This window comes from Epinephelus moara, chromosome 20, assembly GCF_006386435.1.
Source record: "Epinephelus moara isolate mb chromosome 20, YSFRI_EMoa_1.0, whole genome shotgun sequence".
Lineage (NCBI taxonomy): Eukaryota > Metazoa > Chordata > Actinopteri > Perciformes > Serranidae > Epinephelus > Epinephelus moara.
The window spans coordinates 4,605,776-4,619,852 of record NC_065525.1 but is presented as its reverse complement, the minus strand read 5'-3'; the positions used below and the strand labels follow the sequence as shown (position 1 = coordinate 4,619,852).

Below are 14,077 nucleotides of genomic sequence, written 5' to 3'. Positions count from 1 at the left end.
GAGGTATCCAAGACGTGAGGCAAAAAGGCAAGGTCGAAAACAGGCAAGGATCAAACACACTATGACTATGACTATGACTGAGGAAAAACACTGGAACGTGAGCAGAGAGCATCAACAAACTGGCAACGAGATAAGACACAAGGGGGAATATATGCAGGGCTGATGGGGAGTGATTAGCCACAGGTGCGGGAGACACAATCAGGGATCAGGTGCACACAGACGGGGAGGGGGCAGGGCAGACAGGAACCTGGAACAGAGACAGCGGTGAGTGATCACAAAATAAAACAGGAAGACAAGACATGAAACATGAGGGAGAAAATAAAATACTTAACAAACAGTGGAACATGACAGATGTAGCTGTAGGATGAACCAATGGCATGAAGGTGCAGAGCATGATGGAGGAATGGAAAGCATGAGACAAACAGGGATTTTTGGTTCCAGAGCTCTGGTTTTTACTGGAGTCCATACACAGAGTACAAAAAGTCCCACATCTCTCATCAAACATGCAACAGACTGCTGGGTAACAAAGGAATTGCACAGGTACAGCTGATTCCAGTGAATTGCAGCAGCAGAGCAGAGGAGACACTCAACCTGTCCCCCTCCTTCACACACTCTACACTGATCTCTCACCTGGTTTTTCTACCCTGAGTCTCCTCCCACACCAGTGAATTCACTGAGCATGTTTACATGCGCACAATAATCAGATAACTGGGAATAATCAGGTAATGGTAATAATCCGATTTGACACGTTTACATGCACTTCAATAATGTGATAATCAGAAAAACCTGGTTTACATGATTCAGTCCTTCAGTTGGATTTCTCCCCAAGTACATGACATAAAACTCAAACTTCCTGTTACTCATATCCTTGAAAAACCTTGAATAGTACGCAAGTCATATATTTGCAAAAATAAAGCACTCATCATGCTGACAGCTTATATTCTTACAGTACTGTTTCAGGTAACTCCAGAAATCAGATAATGATCGGTTTATTAGTGTGCATGTAAACGCGCTCACTGACACTCCCACATTAACTTTAAAACATGAGTTTACAATTTAACATTATTTATACTTAACATACACAATGCAAATGACTAGTACAGATTAATGAAAATACCTGATAAACTGAAGAAATACCAAACATAAGCCAAATTTAGCAAAATATCCCCTCTACCCCCTCCCCTCTCTCTTCCCTGATCCTTCAACTCAGCCTAACAAGGTAATTGACAGCTGCTGGAGCACTGGTACTCCGTGAAAAATGTCGATCTAGTTTACACAAAGTAGCAAGCTAGTGTGCAGGAGTGTTTGTGTTGCTTTGCAACAGCTCAGTCCTAGTCCAGTTGCCAAACTATTTGTGTTGGCGGAGCTAAATGAATCACTAAATAAACAGACAAATCATAAGCTGTTGCTACTTTTTACTGTCAATAAATGGTGCTTATTGAACTGTTGTATAAAAGCAATATCATACTTGAGGTCATGTTGATATACAGTAGCTACAACAGCACTTGTCCTTGTGTAATATTTCTTAAACAGCTTTTTTTTTCAGATTACTGAAAAGCCTTTACAAGGACTTTTTTTTCTAAACTCTTAAGACAACAACACACCTACATCACAGAGTCAGCCAAATAGTTAATTTTTTCTACATTCTCTACATACAAGGCCTTTGCATATCAAGTCTGTTGTTTTCATGTGCTAATTTTAATCCAACATCTGACAAAAATTGTGATGCACAGAAACCTTGAGTCTGATGCATTTTATGGTTCTATTGGTTGTGAGAATTTGCAATCAATGACAAAATAACAATGGATAATATCAAACCTGTTGCAAGAAGAAAACTTGGAGTCTGGTTTGACAGTAGTTTAAGTTTTGAGCAGCATGTCACAAAGCTTGTGCAATCATCTTTTCCTCATCTCAGAAATATTTCAAAAATACAGTCCATTTTAACTTTTTAATCAATCAATCAATTTATTTTATTATTATTATTTATTATTATTTATTTATAAAGCCCAATATCACAAATCACAATTTGCCTCACAGGGCTTTACAGCATACGACCCCTCTGTCCTTTGGACCCTCACAGCAGATAAGGAAAAACTCCCCAAAAAAAACCCTTTAACGGGGTAAAAAAAAATGGTAGGAACCTCAGGAAGAGCAATTGAGGAGGGATCCCTCTTCCAGGACGGACAGACGTGCAGATGTCGTACAGAACACATCCTTTTTAAGACACAGATACAATTTTACACACCTTCATCTTATCACAACTGTATTTCTGCACAGCCTTTTTTCTTGCCTGAATCAAAAATCTATGAATTGACTCCACACTGTACAGATTCAGCTGCCAGGCTTTTAACTAGAACCAAAAGACATGATCACAACACTCCAGTTTTAGCCCCTCTACACTGGCTCCCAGTATGTTTTAGAATAGATTTTAAGATTTTACTGATCACTTTTAAGACTCTTCATGGTCTCTCTCCCAGCTATGTCTCTGACCTCTTAGTACTGTACACGCCAGGATGTACTTTGAGGTCCTCAGGCAGCAGAGGTCTTTTGTCCGTTCCAAAGGCCTCCAAAGTGTTTGCTGTCAGGGTTTCGAGGCTCTGGAACAATCTGCGCAAGGAAATCACGTCAGCCGAGTCAGTGATCTCTTTTAAGTCCCTACTTAAAACATGCTTTTATCCAAGAGCATTTCCTGATTTTAATTGTTGACATGTAAGGCACTTTGTAACTCTGTTTTGAAAAATGCTTTATAAATAAAGATTATTATTATTATCATTATAAAATGACACATTTGCACCCTTGCTTCTCTCCACTGGAGTTACCTTCCTGGCCGTCACCAGTCTCTGTCAGCAACATGCATTTGCAACGCGCTCTCATCCCAACTCATCAAATGTTGCATCAAATGATACATAAACCCTTTTACAAAATACCCTTTCAATGGTGGTTTTCATATTCATAAAATCATTATGAATATGAACAGTTCGAATTCAACTGGAACTGACGAAATCTCCAGTAAAATCCTGAAAGGCATTACCAACGTAATTACTGCACTTCTTACCGACTGCATCAATTTGTCTCTACTTTCCGGAGTAGTGCCGCAAACGGTGAAAATTGCACGAGTTACACCAGTTTTTAAATCTGGTGATAAGAACGACCTGAGCAACTACAGTCCAATTTCCATCCTGCCTTCTCTCTCCAAGGTTCTGGAAAGAGTAGTCTACAATAGACTTAACAGCTATCTGGATAAGCTAAATGTCATAGTCCCATCCCAGTATGGATTCAGGAAGAAAAATACTACATATATGGCAGTACTGGATCTAACTGATAAAATCAATGATGCAATTGATAAAGGCGACTACGGTATTGGCATCTTTTTGGACTTATCTAAAGCATTTGATACCATCAAGAGTGACATCCTAATCAACAAATTGCAACACTATGGTATTAGAGGCCTAGCACTAGACTGGTTTCATAGTTATCTGTCTGGAAGACACCAATATGTTTATGTAAATAACCATAAATCATCATACCAATCCATCAATCATGGGGTTCCCCAGGGTTCCATTTTAGGGCCGCTTCTCTTCATCTTGTATATAAATGACTTTGTTAGTTCCTCATCTGTACTACATAAAGTATTATTTGCCGATGATATAAATCTGTTTTTTCCCACAAAAACCCAAATATGCTTGAACAAATCATAAATAGTGAGTTAATGAAAATAGACACCTGGTTTAGGTGCAACAAACTTTCCCTTAACATCAGTAAAACAAACTACATTGTGTTCCGTTCCAAAAACAAAACAAAACCTGACATTAAGCAAATCTGTCCAAAAATAAATGGACAGAATATTGTAAGAGTCGGCTCTACAAAATTCCTGGGGATCCTCATCGATGAATCTCTTAATTTTAAATGTCACATTGAAGATCTCACAAAAAACTGTCTAAATATGCTGCTTTGTTTTTAAGTTGAGACATTTTCTACCACTTTCTGCACTTCCCATCCTATATAAAACCTTGTTTGAGCCTCATTTACAATATTGCAACATCATATGGTGTAACACATTTCCAACTTACTTACAAAAGCTAGAGATACTCCAAAAAAAAGTCATATGTGCCTTATCGTGGTCTGAGTTTAATGCTCCCACAAGAATACTTTTCCACCACCACAATCTTCTGAGGCTTGCGGAGTACAGTTACCTCCAGAATGCTTGTGTAATGTACCAAATTGTCCACAAACTAAACCATAAACTATGTGACCTCATTCCAATCTTCCATCCTATGCACACCTATACCACCAGGAACAAAAACAAAATCACTGGAAAATAACGAAGGTTAAAATGTACCAACTTTAGTATTGTGTGCAGAGGACCACAGATTTGGAATGAGCTTGATGAGAAGTTAAAATGTCACAATCCATCTCCATCTTCAAGGAAAAACTAAAAATGCAACTCCTATCAATGTATATTTAATTCACTGATTATATTAAGAATCTTACATATGAATGTCACTTGTACATTATCTATTTCTCTCGACTAACGTTGTATAAATTTGTTATTGTACAATGATTGTACCGACTGATCTAATGTAACCAGAACACTGGGACTGTCTATTGTGTGTCTATTTTATGTCTGTTTGTATGTTGTTGTATCCTAAGGATATCTGGCCAATATCCTGTCTGTTATTTGTGGGGCCCCGGGCCCCCTATTATAAGCTTTAAATAGCTTCCTTGGGGTGACTCTTTCACACATCAAATTACTGTAATGTCTGTATATAGCATGTACTGTATTTCATATTATGATGTGTGTGTGAAATAATAAAAATGAATAATAAAAACCTTGTTTTTACATTAATTATCTTTATACAGGAAGAAAACAGCAGGCTCCTGGGTGAAAGTCATTTGTTGGACCCATCCACCTCCCACACCTCCCTGGACAGAAGATTCAGAGTTGTTGTGTATATGTTTTGGGCACAACAAAGGCCTTAACTCCATCCAAACACTGTAAGCCCAACCTAATATCAAATTATTCTTTTCAATCACTAGCACATTTTCTATCCAAGAGGAAGATACAGATACAAAAGCTGCATTACTTTTTCCACCTGCATACAATAGACATTCTATTTTTTGTGTGTTTGTTTGTTCCTTTTACTGAAAAGCTCTCTAGATATTTGGTTGAGTGTTGAATGTAAGCATTTTTGGTAACATAAAAGTAAATGAGTCATTATGTTCTTATAGAATGTACAGTGGAGACAAACAGGATGTGACAGACTAGTTGCAGCAAAAGCTTTATTAGCAACATGAAATTACTGCCAGTGCCAGGCCTTTGGTTCTGCATGTGTAAATGAAATACACAAATACAGTAAAAAAGACACGGAAGGGAAAACACAAAAATGTACAGTGTTGTTCTAATCTATATGTTTTCTGCGTTCCTCTGTATCCATACTGGACAAAATCGATCAAAAAACGGTTTACCATTACTGTGTACTTTAAGTCCATGCAATTAAAAGAACTTCAAAACATGGGTGTGTCTCTGATTGACATTTGAATCAGCAGGAGTTGGTGGATTTACTGCAACACAACTTAAATCAGCTGTTTCTCAATGTTTCAAAGATCTGGTCAATCAAAAAAGCTTTTCAGCTCTTTCAGTTTAGCTTTCAAGCTGCTGTTGTTGCAAACATAGAGGCTTTATACTATATTTAAGATTTTGAACATTAGGTTTTCATTTCTGGCTTGCTGTGTGCAAGCATTTGTAAATGAAACAGTTACTTTCTTACTGTCTTTGTTATTTATATGCAATAACAATGGGTGTGGTAGGCCTGGTGTGGGTGACAGAGTGACTGCTACCAGGGCATTCTGACACCCTGCCAGTTCAGGAGCATCCCAGTGTCTTTGTTGCTGAGTGATGACATCACACTGAGCATGGCAAGTGCGCTTTCCTTGGTGGTCATAGGAGCCTGGGGAGACAACACAAACAAACAAACAAACACAAATGACCAAGGTCCATCGTAAACAGCTGCATTATGCACTGTTACTTCCGAAAAATGTCATATGTATATACATATATATCATATATATATATATATATATATATATATACAGTATATATATATGTGTATATGCCTCCTACAGCAATGACATCAGAATGTCATAAGGACTAGATAAATGTGGTCGGAAGAGAGGGAAGATGATCAGAACCGAGGGTGTTGAACTACCAGAAGGCAGCATTGCAAATGTTCAGGACACCTACGAATACCTTGGGGTCCAGCAGGCACATGGGAACCATGAGCTGGCCGCAAAAAAGTCAGCCACAGCCAAATACCTATGAAGAGTAAGGCAGATCTTGAAAAGTCAGCTGAATGGAAAGAACAAGGTCCGGCTCGCATGCATGCCCTACCAGTCATGCATGCACCCTGAGACTGTACACTAAGCGTAGCAAGGGGGCCCAAGGACTGGTGAGCATCAGAGCCACTGTCCAGGACGAAACGATCAATGTCCAGGAATACATCAGGATGATGGCCCTAAAAACGAGTTGCTAAGTGAATACCCCAGGCAGCAGAAACCCAAGAATGCACAAGAGGAGGATGAACCATCATGGAAGGACAAGCCCCTGCACGGCATGTACCACCGACAGACTGAAGAAGTGGCAGACATCAAGAAATTCTACCAGTAGCTAGAAAAGGATGGATTGAAAGACAGCACAGAAGCATTAATCATGGCAGCACAGAAACAGGCTCTTAGTACAAGATCAATCAGAATGGGGGGGTCTACCACACCAGACAGATCCCCAGGTGCAGGCTGTACAAAGATGCTCCTGAGACAGTTCAGCACATTATAGCAAGGTGTAAGATGCAGGCAGGAGGAGCTTACATGGAACGCCATAACCAAGTGGCTGGCATAGTGTACAGGAACATCTGCACTGAGTATGGGCTGGAAGTCCCAAGGTCAGAATGGAAGACACCTCCTAAGGTGGTTGAGAATAACTGAGCTAAGATCCCGTGGGACTTCCAGATCCAGACTGACAAACTAGTGATGGATAATCAACCGGACATTGTGTTGATGGACAAACATCAGAAGGAAGCAGTGGTGATAGATGTAACAGCTAAGATACTGCGTAGAACCCTCAAACTCCCATGTATATATCTATATATCTATATCTATATAGATATATAGATATATATATGTTTTTTACACATAATTTCATTTTTAAAAAGAAAAAAAATGTAAGAACTTATCAAACAATATTTTGCCGCCCCCCCTGCAGTAACTGTGAGGACCCCTAGGAGTCCCGGACTCCCTGTTAAAGACCCAGGCGCTCCATGAAAAGTCAGAAAAGCACCAACAACGTCAGGGTGTATTTTCTGGGAAGAGTGTTGGGCTAGTCCATAGGTTCACGTTACTGAATCTGTTATGCTAATGTATTTTAGTTGATACAAACCTGCTGAAACTACCTTCATGTATTTAAAGGGTCTGCAGTATCTAACCTCTCCATCACCTCACCTCCTCTCCTCCCATCTCAGTTCGGACCCAGCCAGGGTGGATTGCTGTCACCAGTATGTTGTAACTCTTGAAGTCCTCAGCTTGACAGCGAGTCAGCATGTTCAGTGCTGCCTGGAGACCAACAGCAGAAAGGACAGAGGCATTGTTGTACAGCAATTTAAAAATTACACTCAGTGTATTATTCTTTAGTGTAACCTACACATGGATACGGGTTTCTGATGCCATTCACATGAATATGAATTGCAGCAGATGCTATTCTGTGTTAATGACTGCACATCAGATTCAACTGCTTTGATACTGTATTATTACAAATTTGTATTCAGTGATACCCCACAATCATGACAGCTGGCAGACTAAAACCATGGAAGTCTGGGTTCCTAGGTATTCAGCTCTCTTAAAAAAAGATCATGCTTGGGATTAAAATAAGTACGTCTGTTATGTAACGTAACATGATGTAAATACTTCATGTGAGGGACGTCAGGGTACAACGATTGAACGTAAATTATGTAACATTACTTTAAAACAACCTTGACTTTTGATTTCACACGGGACTCAAACTGTGGTCTCCTGGGTGAAAGTCTGTATCCCTCCCACCCTACATGATCTTTCTCCCTCTTTAAACTGTGCCAGTCACTTTCAGCGTTAACCACTGTTGCAGATGGGTTTACATTGGAGTTAGCTGAAAGCCTGTTGCACCTCATCAAACATGCTAAACAGTGCCTTTGGTGTCGCTATCACATGCATGACAAAGCGTCAGTATTTGACAACCTGGGAATGAGAACGGGTTGATTGTAGCTACTACAGAGGACACCGGGGTCATAACCTTCATGTTGTTTTATTAGTTAATGTAAACTCCCTGGGTCTCATTCATGAAACGTAAGCAGAATGGATTTGCGTGTGAACTGTTCGCAGAACAAATTTATGTGTATTTTTCATCAATATAGCTCCGATCTTTTTGTAGGTACTAACAAAATACACCTGCTTCTGACTGCTTGTAGTATTTGTGTAAATAAGATATTGCACATAAATATTGCTTGTCATTATTAGAAATTACAATTTTAAATTGCTCTTTTATGCTCATAATACGCAGATGCCCTTGAAAAAGTGAGTTAAAACTGACCCCACACGCCCAGCTCCCCCATCAGTTAAAGGCAAAAATGCCCCAAAAATATCTTTAAAAAAAAAAATAAAAAATGACAAAAGATTAGAAATATAACACATTTAGCTAAATAAGTTGGTATGTAGCAGATTTAAGCTTCAGATTTCTTAAAAACATGAAGGTTATTTGAATTGACTTTATACAAAATTGGAGAATGCTGTTCTCCAAATAAATAAAATAAACCAGCGCACTCCTCCTCTGCCCTCTTTACACACTGTAGCCCCAAACTGCATGTCACTTTTGTTTAATTATCACAGACAGGGCGTGGGAGACGTAAACATTATTTCAAATTAAGTTATGCTTTAAAAAGACTGGTGAACGAAAGCAATTCAGCATCTATCTCCTCTCACACCGGACAGCCGGTGAACCCAAATCTGACAGAGAGTTGGAGGGAGACGGAGTGGTTTTACACCGGACTATCTCTCTTGTAGTTAAAATAAATTATTAAACTAAATGTATTGCCTACATTAGACTGCCTGTAGTGAAATGTTTTTATAGTGGTTTAATTTCACAGCAGAGACAAAGAATGCAAAGGCTTAGGGCAAACACTATTGTTACGTGGCAGATGAGGGAGACGTCATGCTGCTTTGCAGGGCGCTTGATTTGTGTGCAGCTGCCACAAGGAAAACTGGAGAGGGAGGGGCAAGCGCTCGATTCAAATGCAGTTTTTGGGCAAACAGCACACTTTTAATTAAGGATTGATGCCATGGGCCAAATTTAGAAACTAAGATATAAAATTATTAAAAAGAAATAGTCACACCACTACTAACAGAAGAAAATAAAATGTATTTCTCAACTCCAGCGTCGGAAAAGTGTTTTCTTTCTCTCTCTCTGTCTTTCTTTGCTCCATGTTCGCAGGTCGACAGGATGCACCTATCCATAGTAATCATCACCTCCATATATGGTGTTCACTGGCTATTCATAGGCGGGGATGTATGCTAATTGCTGACTAGCGGGAGCGTGCTGTCAATTTATGATTGATTGGCATTCATGAACATACACACCTGTCTACGATCAAATCCGAGTTCTCCACAGCGTTCATGTATCCGGTGTAGGTTTTTAGTACCAAGGTTTTAATGTGCAAATCTTCTCAAAGATTTACTACCATTTCATGAGTGAGACCCCCTGTCTTTAACAAAATTACACATGATGTCTTATTTAAGGATGACTTTGGTATTCATTTCAAGGTTTTAGGCAAAAATACATGAATAAATAAAAAATTAAGTCAATCAAATCAAGCAGAATTGTGTCATGCACAGTATTCACAAAATCTAGAGTCCATGTCTTTCATAAAGCAAGTGTAAATGTGTGAGAGCAATGCATTCATCACAAGTTAAATGAGGTTTGCGGATTCCCTTTTTTATCTGTGTAGAATGTGTCCTGTTAGTGTAGAAAAGTCCATGCTATTATTTTAGTATGTACTGTAATAATTTTTTTTTTTTTTAAAAAGATGGTGTGTAAGTCAGTGGTACCTTGCTGGCCCTATAAGGGTATCTCTGGTCTATAGCAAAGGTTTCTGGACATTTCTCTATGGATGACATGCTCGTGGAGATGTTGATGATGGCTGACCTCTTGCAGGACATTTTATCACCTGAGACAGAGAAAGACAGAAAGACTTACATCATGACATTGGATGTCATGACGATTTGGACACATAACACGTTCAATAAATCAGCACATTGTCTGTCTGTAGTTTAAAACTCATCAATCACTCCTGGCCCGTATTCTGAATTTTTATCTGAATTCTTAAAGTTTTTATCAAGTGATTTTAGGTGATTTTAACATTCATGTTGACGTTGATAATGACTGCCTCACTACTGCGTTTATTACATTATTAGACTCCACCGGCTTCACTCAGAGTGTACATAAACCCACTCACTGTTTTAACCACACCCTCAATCTTGTTCTGACATATGGAATTGAAATTGAAAACTTAATAGTCTTTCCACAGAATCCCTGTCTATCAGATCATTATTTAATAACTTTTGATTTCTTATTACTCGATTACACGCCTCTCAGAAAATGCTACTATACTCAATGTCTATCTGATAGTGCTGTACCAAAGTTAAGGAACTGATTCCATCGGCATTAAATTTAATACCGTGTCCCACTGTAAGGGGGTGATCACACCGAGATGAAACGCTAGAAACGCAACACCAGTAAAACCATTGTTTTCCTATGATATGGCGCGTCTGACCGGTGTTCAAGCGGACGTTTTTCCGGTGTCTTTTTAGGCGCGCATTTTTGTAGACGCTTCTTTTTAGACATGCGTAGACGCTGAAAAGTTAAATTATTTTCAACTTTTTGAGCATCAGACGCCAGTAGCTAGCGCACATTGAATAAGCGCTTCCAGCGTTTCAAGCGTCTTTGAAGTGTCCGCGTCTCTAGCGTCTCATTTCTGTGTGATCACCCCCTAACAGAGGTTTCCAGTACTGACTTTAAACTCTCCCAAATTGATTATCTTGTTGATAGTGCTGCAGGCTCACTGCAAACGGCACTTGATTCTGTAGGACCTCTTAAAAAGAAGTTAATGGAACAAAGAAAGTTAGCTCCGTGGTACAACTCCCACACCCGAAAATTAAAACAAATATTATAAAAATTTGAAAGGAATTGGTGATTAACCAAACTGGAAGAATCTCGTTTAGTCTGGGAAGACAATCTTAAAACGCATTAATAGCGGAAAATAAGAACAACCCCAGGTTTCTTTTCAGCACTGTAGCCAGGCTGGCAAAGCATCACAGCTCTATTGAGCCTTGTATTCCTTTAGCCCTCAGCAGTAATGATTTTATGAGCTTTTTTAATGACAAATTTCTAACTATTAGAGGCAAAATTCATGACCTTTTGCACTCACACAATACCAATCTGCCTTCAAACACGAGGACCTTGAACACAATTGTGAGACCTGATGTGTATTTGGATCGCTTCTCTCTGATTAACCTTAAACAACTGACCTCAATGATTTCCTCATCTAAATCTGTCCTTAGGCCCCTATCCCAACTAGGCTTCTTAAAGAAGTTTTGCCTTTAGTTAACACCTCTATATTAGACACAAATATGTTTTTATTAACAGGCTATGTACCACAGTCTTTTAAGGTAGCTGTAATTAAACCTCTACTAAAAAAAGCCCACCCTGGATCCAGAGGTGTTAGCCAACTATAGACCAATATCTAATCTTCCCTTTCTTTCAAAGATCCTTGAGAAAGTAGTCGCAGACCAGCTGTGTGACTTTCTCCATGATAATAATTTATTTGAGGAATTTCATTCATGATTAGAGTGCATCATAGCACTGAGACAACACTAGTGAAAATTACAAATGATTGCTGATGACAAACGACTCGTCTCTGTCCTTGTTTCATTAGATCTTAGTGCGGCATTTGACACAATAGAGTGTGCCAGTAAACCCGGAACTCCGTTAGCGCTTTTAGCACTTCCGGTTCTCTCGTCTAAAAGTCAATACGTTTTTTGAATGGGATTTTGGTAAAATTTCTCAAATAAGGTCTGTGGTTAACAAGTTTCAAGTTTTGTTCTACGACATAAAACACGTCAGTAAATACCCTACTTGTGAATTTTGAAGCTTTTATGTGTCGTAAAAAAGGCGGTTGCTAACAAGTTGCTCAATACGACTACAAACCCTGTCAGGGACATTAAACGTCATCACCCCCGAACAGGCGAGAGTGCTGGCAGTCCGTCATTACAGCTTCTGATTTAGCTTAAACAGTCCGATTTTCCCATAAGTCCCATTATACAATGTTTTTAAAATAAAGCCGCCGAAGTCAGTGAAAGCTTAGTGGCGGTGACGTCAAGAGTCATGCGACTGTGGAGTAGTCATGTAGTCCGTTAAAGCCTAACGTTAGCTTTGTACTTCTGGCGACTGCATTTAAGCTTCAAATACGGTATGAAAGGTGTTCATATGTGAAGATTGTCTCGCTGAACAAACCTGTAAGTATCATAAACTTGTGTTAGCCACAGAGCTTATTTTCTGACATAATCCAAAACGCAATGCAAAAATAACATTCACTTTCTCTTCCGGGAACCTAAACTTCCGGGTTTTGATGTCAGCCCTGGCACATTCTATTGACCATCAAATTCTGCTACAGCGACTGGAACATTTAATTGGCCTAAAAGGTTCAGCACTAAGCTGGTTTAAATCCTATATATATGATCGATTTCAGTTTGTTCATGTTCATGATGAATCATCCTTACGTACGAAAGTTTGTTTTGGAGTTCCACGAGGTTCTGTACTCTGACCAGTTCTGTTCACTTTATGTATGCTTCCCTTTGGTAACATCATTAGAAATCACTCTGTAAATTTCCATTGTTATGCAGATGATACCCAATTATATCTATAGATCAAGCCAGAAGAAACTGATCAATTAATTAAACTTCAAACATGCCTTAAAGACATAAAAACCTGTTTCCTTGTGTTAAATTCAGACTACATATATATATACTGTATATAGTAATATTATAGTATATAGTAATATTTTATTTTTATTTTTAAGAGTTTTTTCATTTGCATAACATTGCATAAATGAGGCCTTTCCTGTCTGAAAATGATACCAAAAAAATTGGTTCACGCATTTGTTACCCCTAGGCTGGATTACTGCATTTCCTTATTATGAGGTTGTTCTAATAAGTCTTTAAAAACTCTCCAGCTGATCCAGAATGCGATGGCACATGTACTGACAGAAATTAAGAAACAAGATCACATTTCTCCTGTTTTAGCTTCTCTACCTCGGCTCCCTGTAAAATACAGAATTGAATTTAAAATCCTTCTCCTCACTTACAAAGCTCTAAATGGTCAGGCTCTGTCATATCTTCAAGAGCTCATAGTGCCATAATATCCCACCAGAACACTGCGCTCTGAGAATGCAGGGTTACTTGTGGTTCCTAAAGTCTCCAAAAGTAGATCAGGAGCCAGAGCCTTCAGCTATCGGGCTCCTCTTCTGTGAAACCATCTTCCTGTATCGGTCTGGGAGGCAGACACCGTCTCCACATTTAAGACTAGACTTAAGACTTTCCTTTTTGATAAGCTTATAGTTAGGGCTGGCTCAGGCTTGCCTTGGACCAGCCCCTAGGCTGACATAGGCCTAGCCTGCCAGGGGACCTCCTGTGATAAACTGAGCCCCTTCTCTTTTTCTCTCCTTCTCTCTCTCACATCAGTCTCTGAAAAGTTGGTTCTTCATTTGCTAACATTCATGTCCTATTACTGCATATCGCTAACTCGGCTTTACTGCATGTCAATAACTCGGCTTTTTCTCTGGAGCCTTTGTGCTCGTATCGCAGCTACGCCTGGATCATGGTTGTGCTGCTGCTGTGATCCTGCCTGATGCGTGCTACTACTACTGTTATTATTAGTCATACTTCTACTATTATTATTATTCACATATGATTATTCAATTCAATTTCAATTTTATTTATAAAGCCC

At 39.1% G+C, this 14,077-nt stretch overlaps 1 protein-coding gene across 1 annotated transcript; it reads right to left on the bottom strand.

Annotated features, from left to right (window-relative positions):
* Positions 1–5,263: 5,263 nt before the first annotated feature.
* LOC126407438 (C-factor-like) lies at positions 5,264–10,277 on the bottom strand. The gene is made up of 3 exons (XM_050072319.1): positions 10,123–10,277; positions 7,492–7,602; positions 5,264–5,948 (listed from the first exon to the last, which is right to left on the bottom strand). The coding sequence occupies exons 1-3, from the start codon at positions 10,231–10,233 to the stop codon at positions 5,835–5,837; spliced, it is 336 nt and encodes a 111-aa protein (XP_049928276.1). The 5' UTR covers positions 10,234–10,277; the 3' UTR covers positions 5,264–5,834.
* Positions 10,278–14,077: the final 3,800 nt, after the last annotated feature.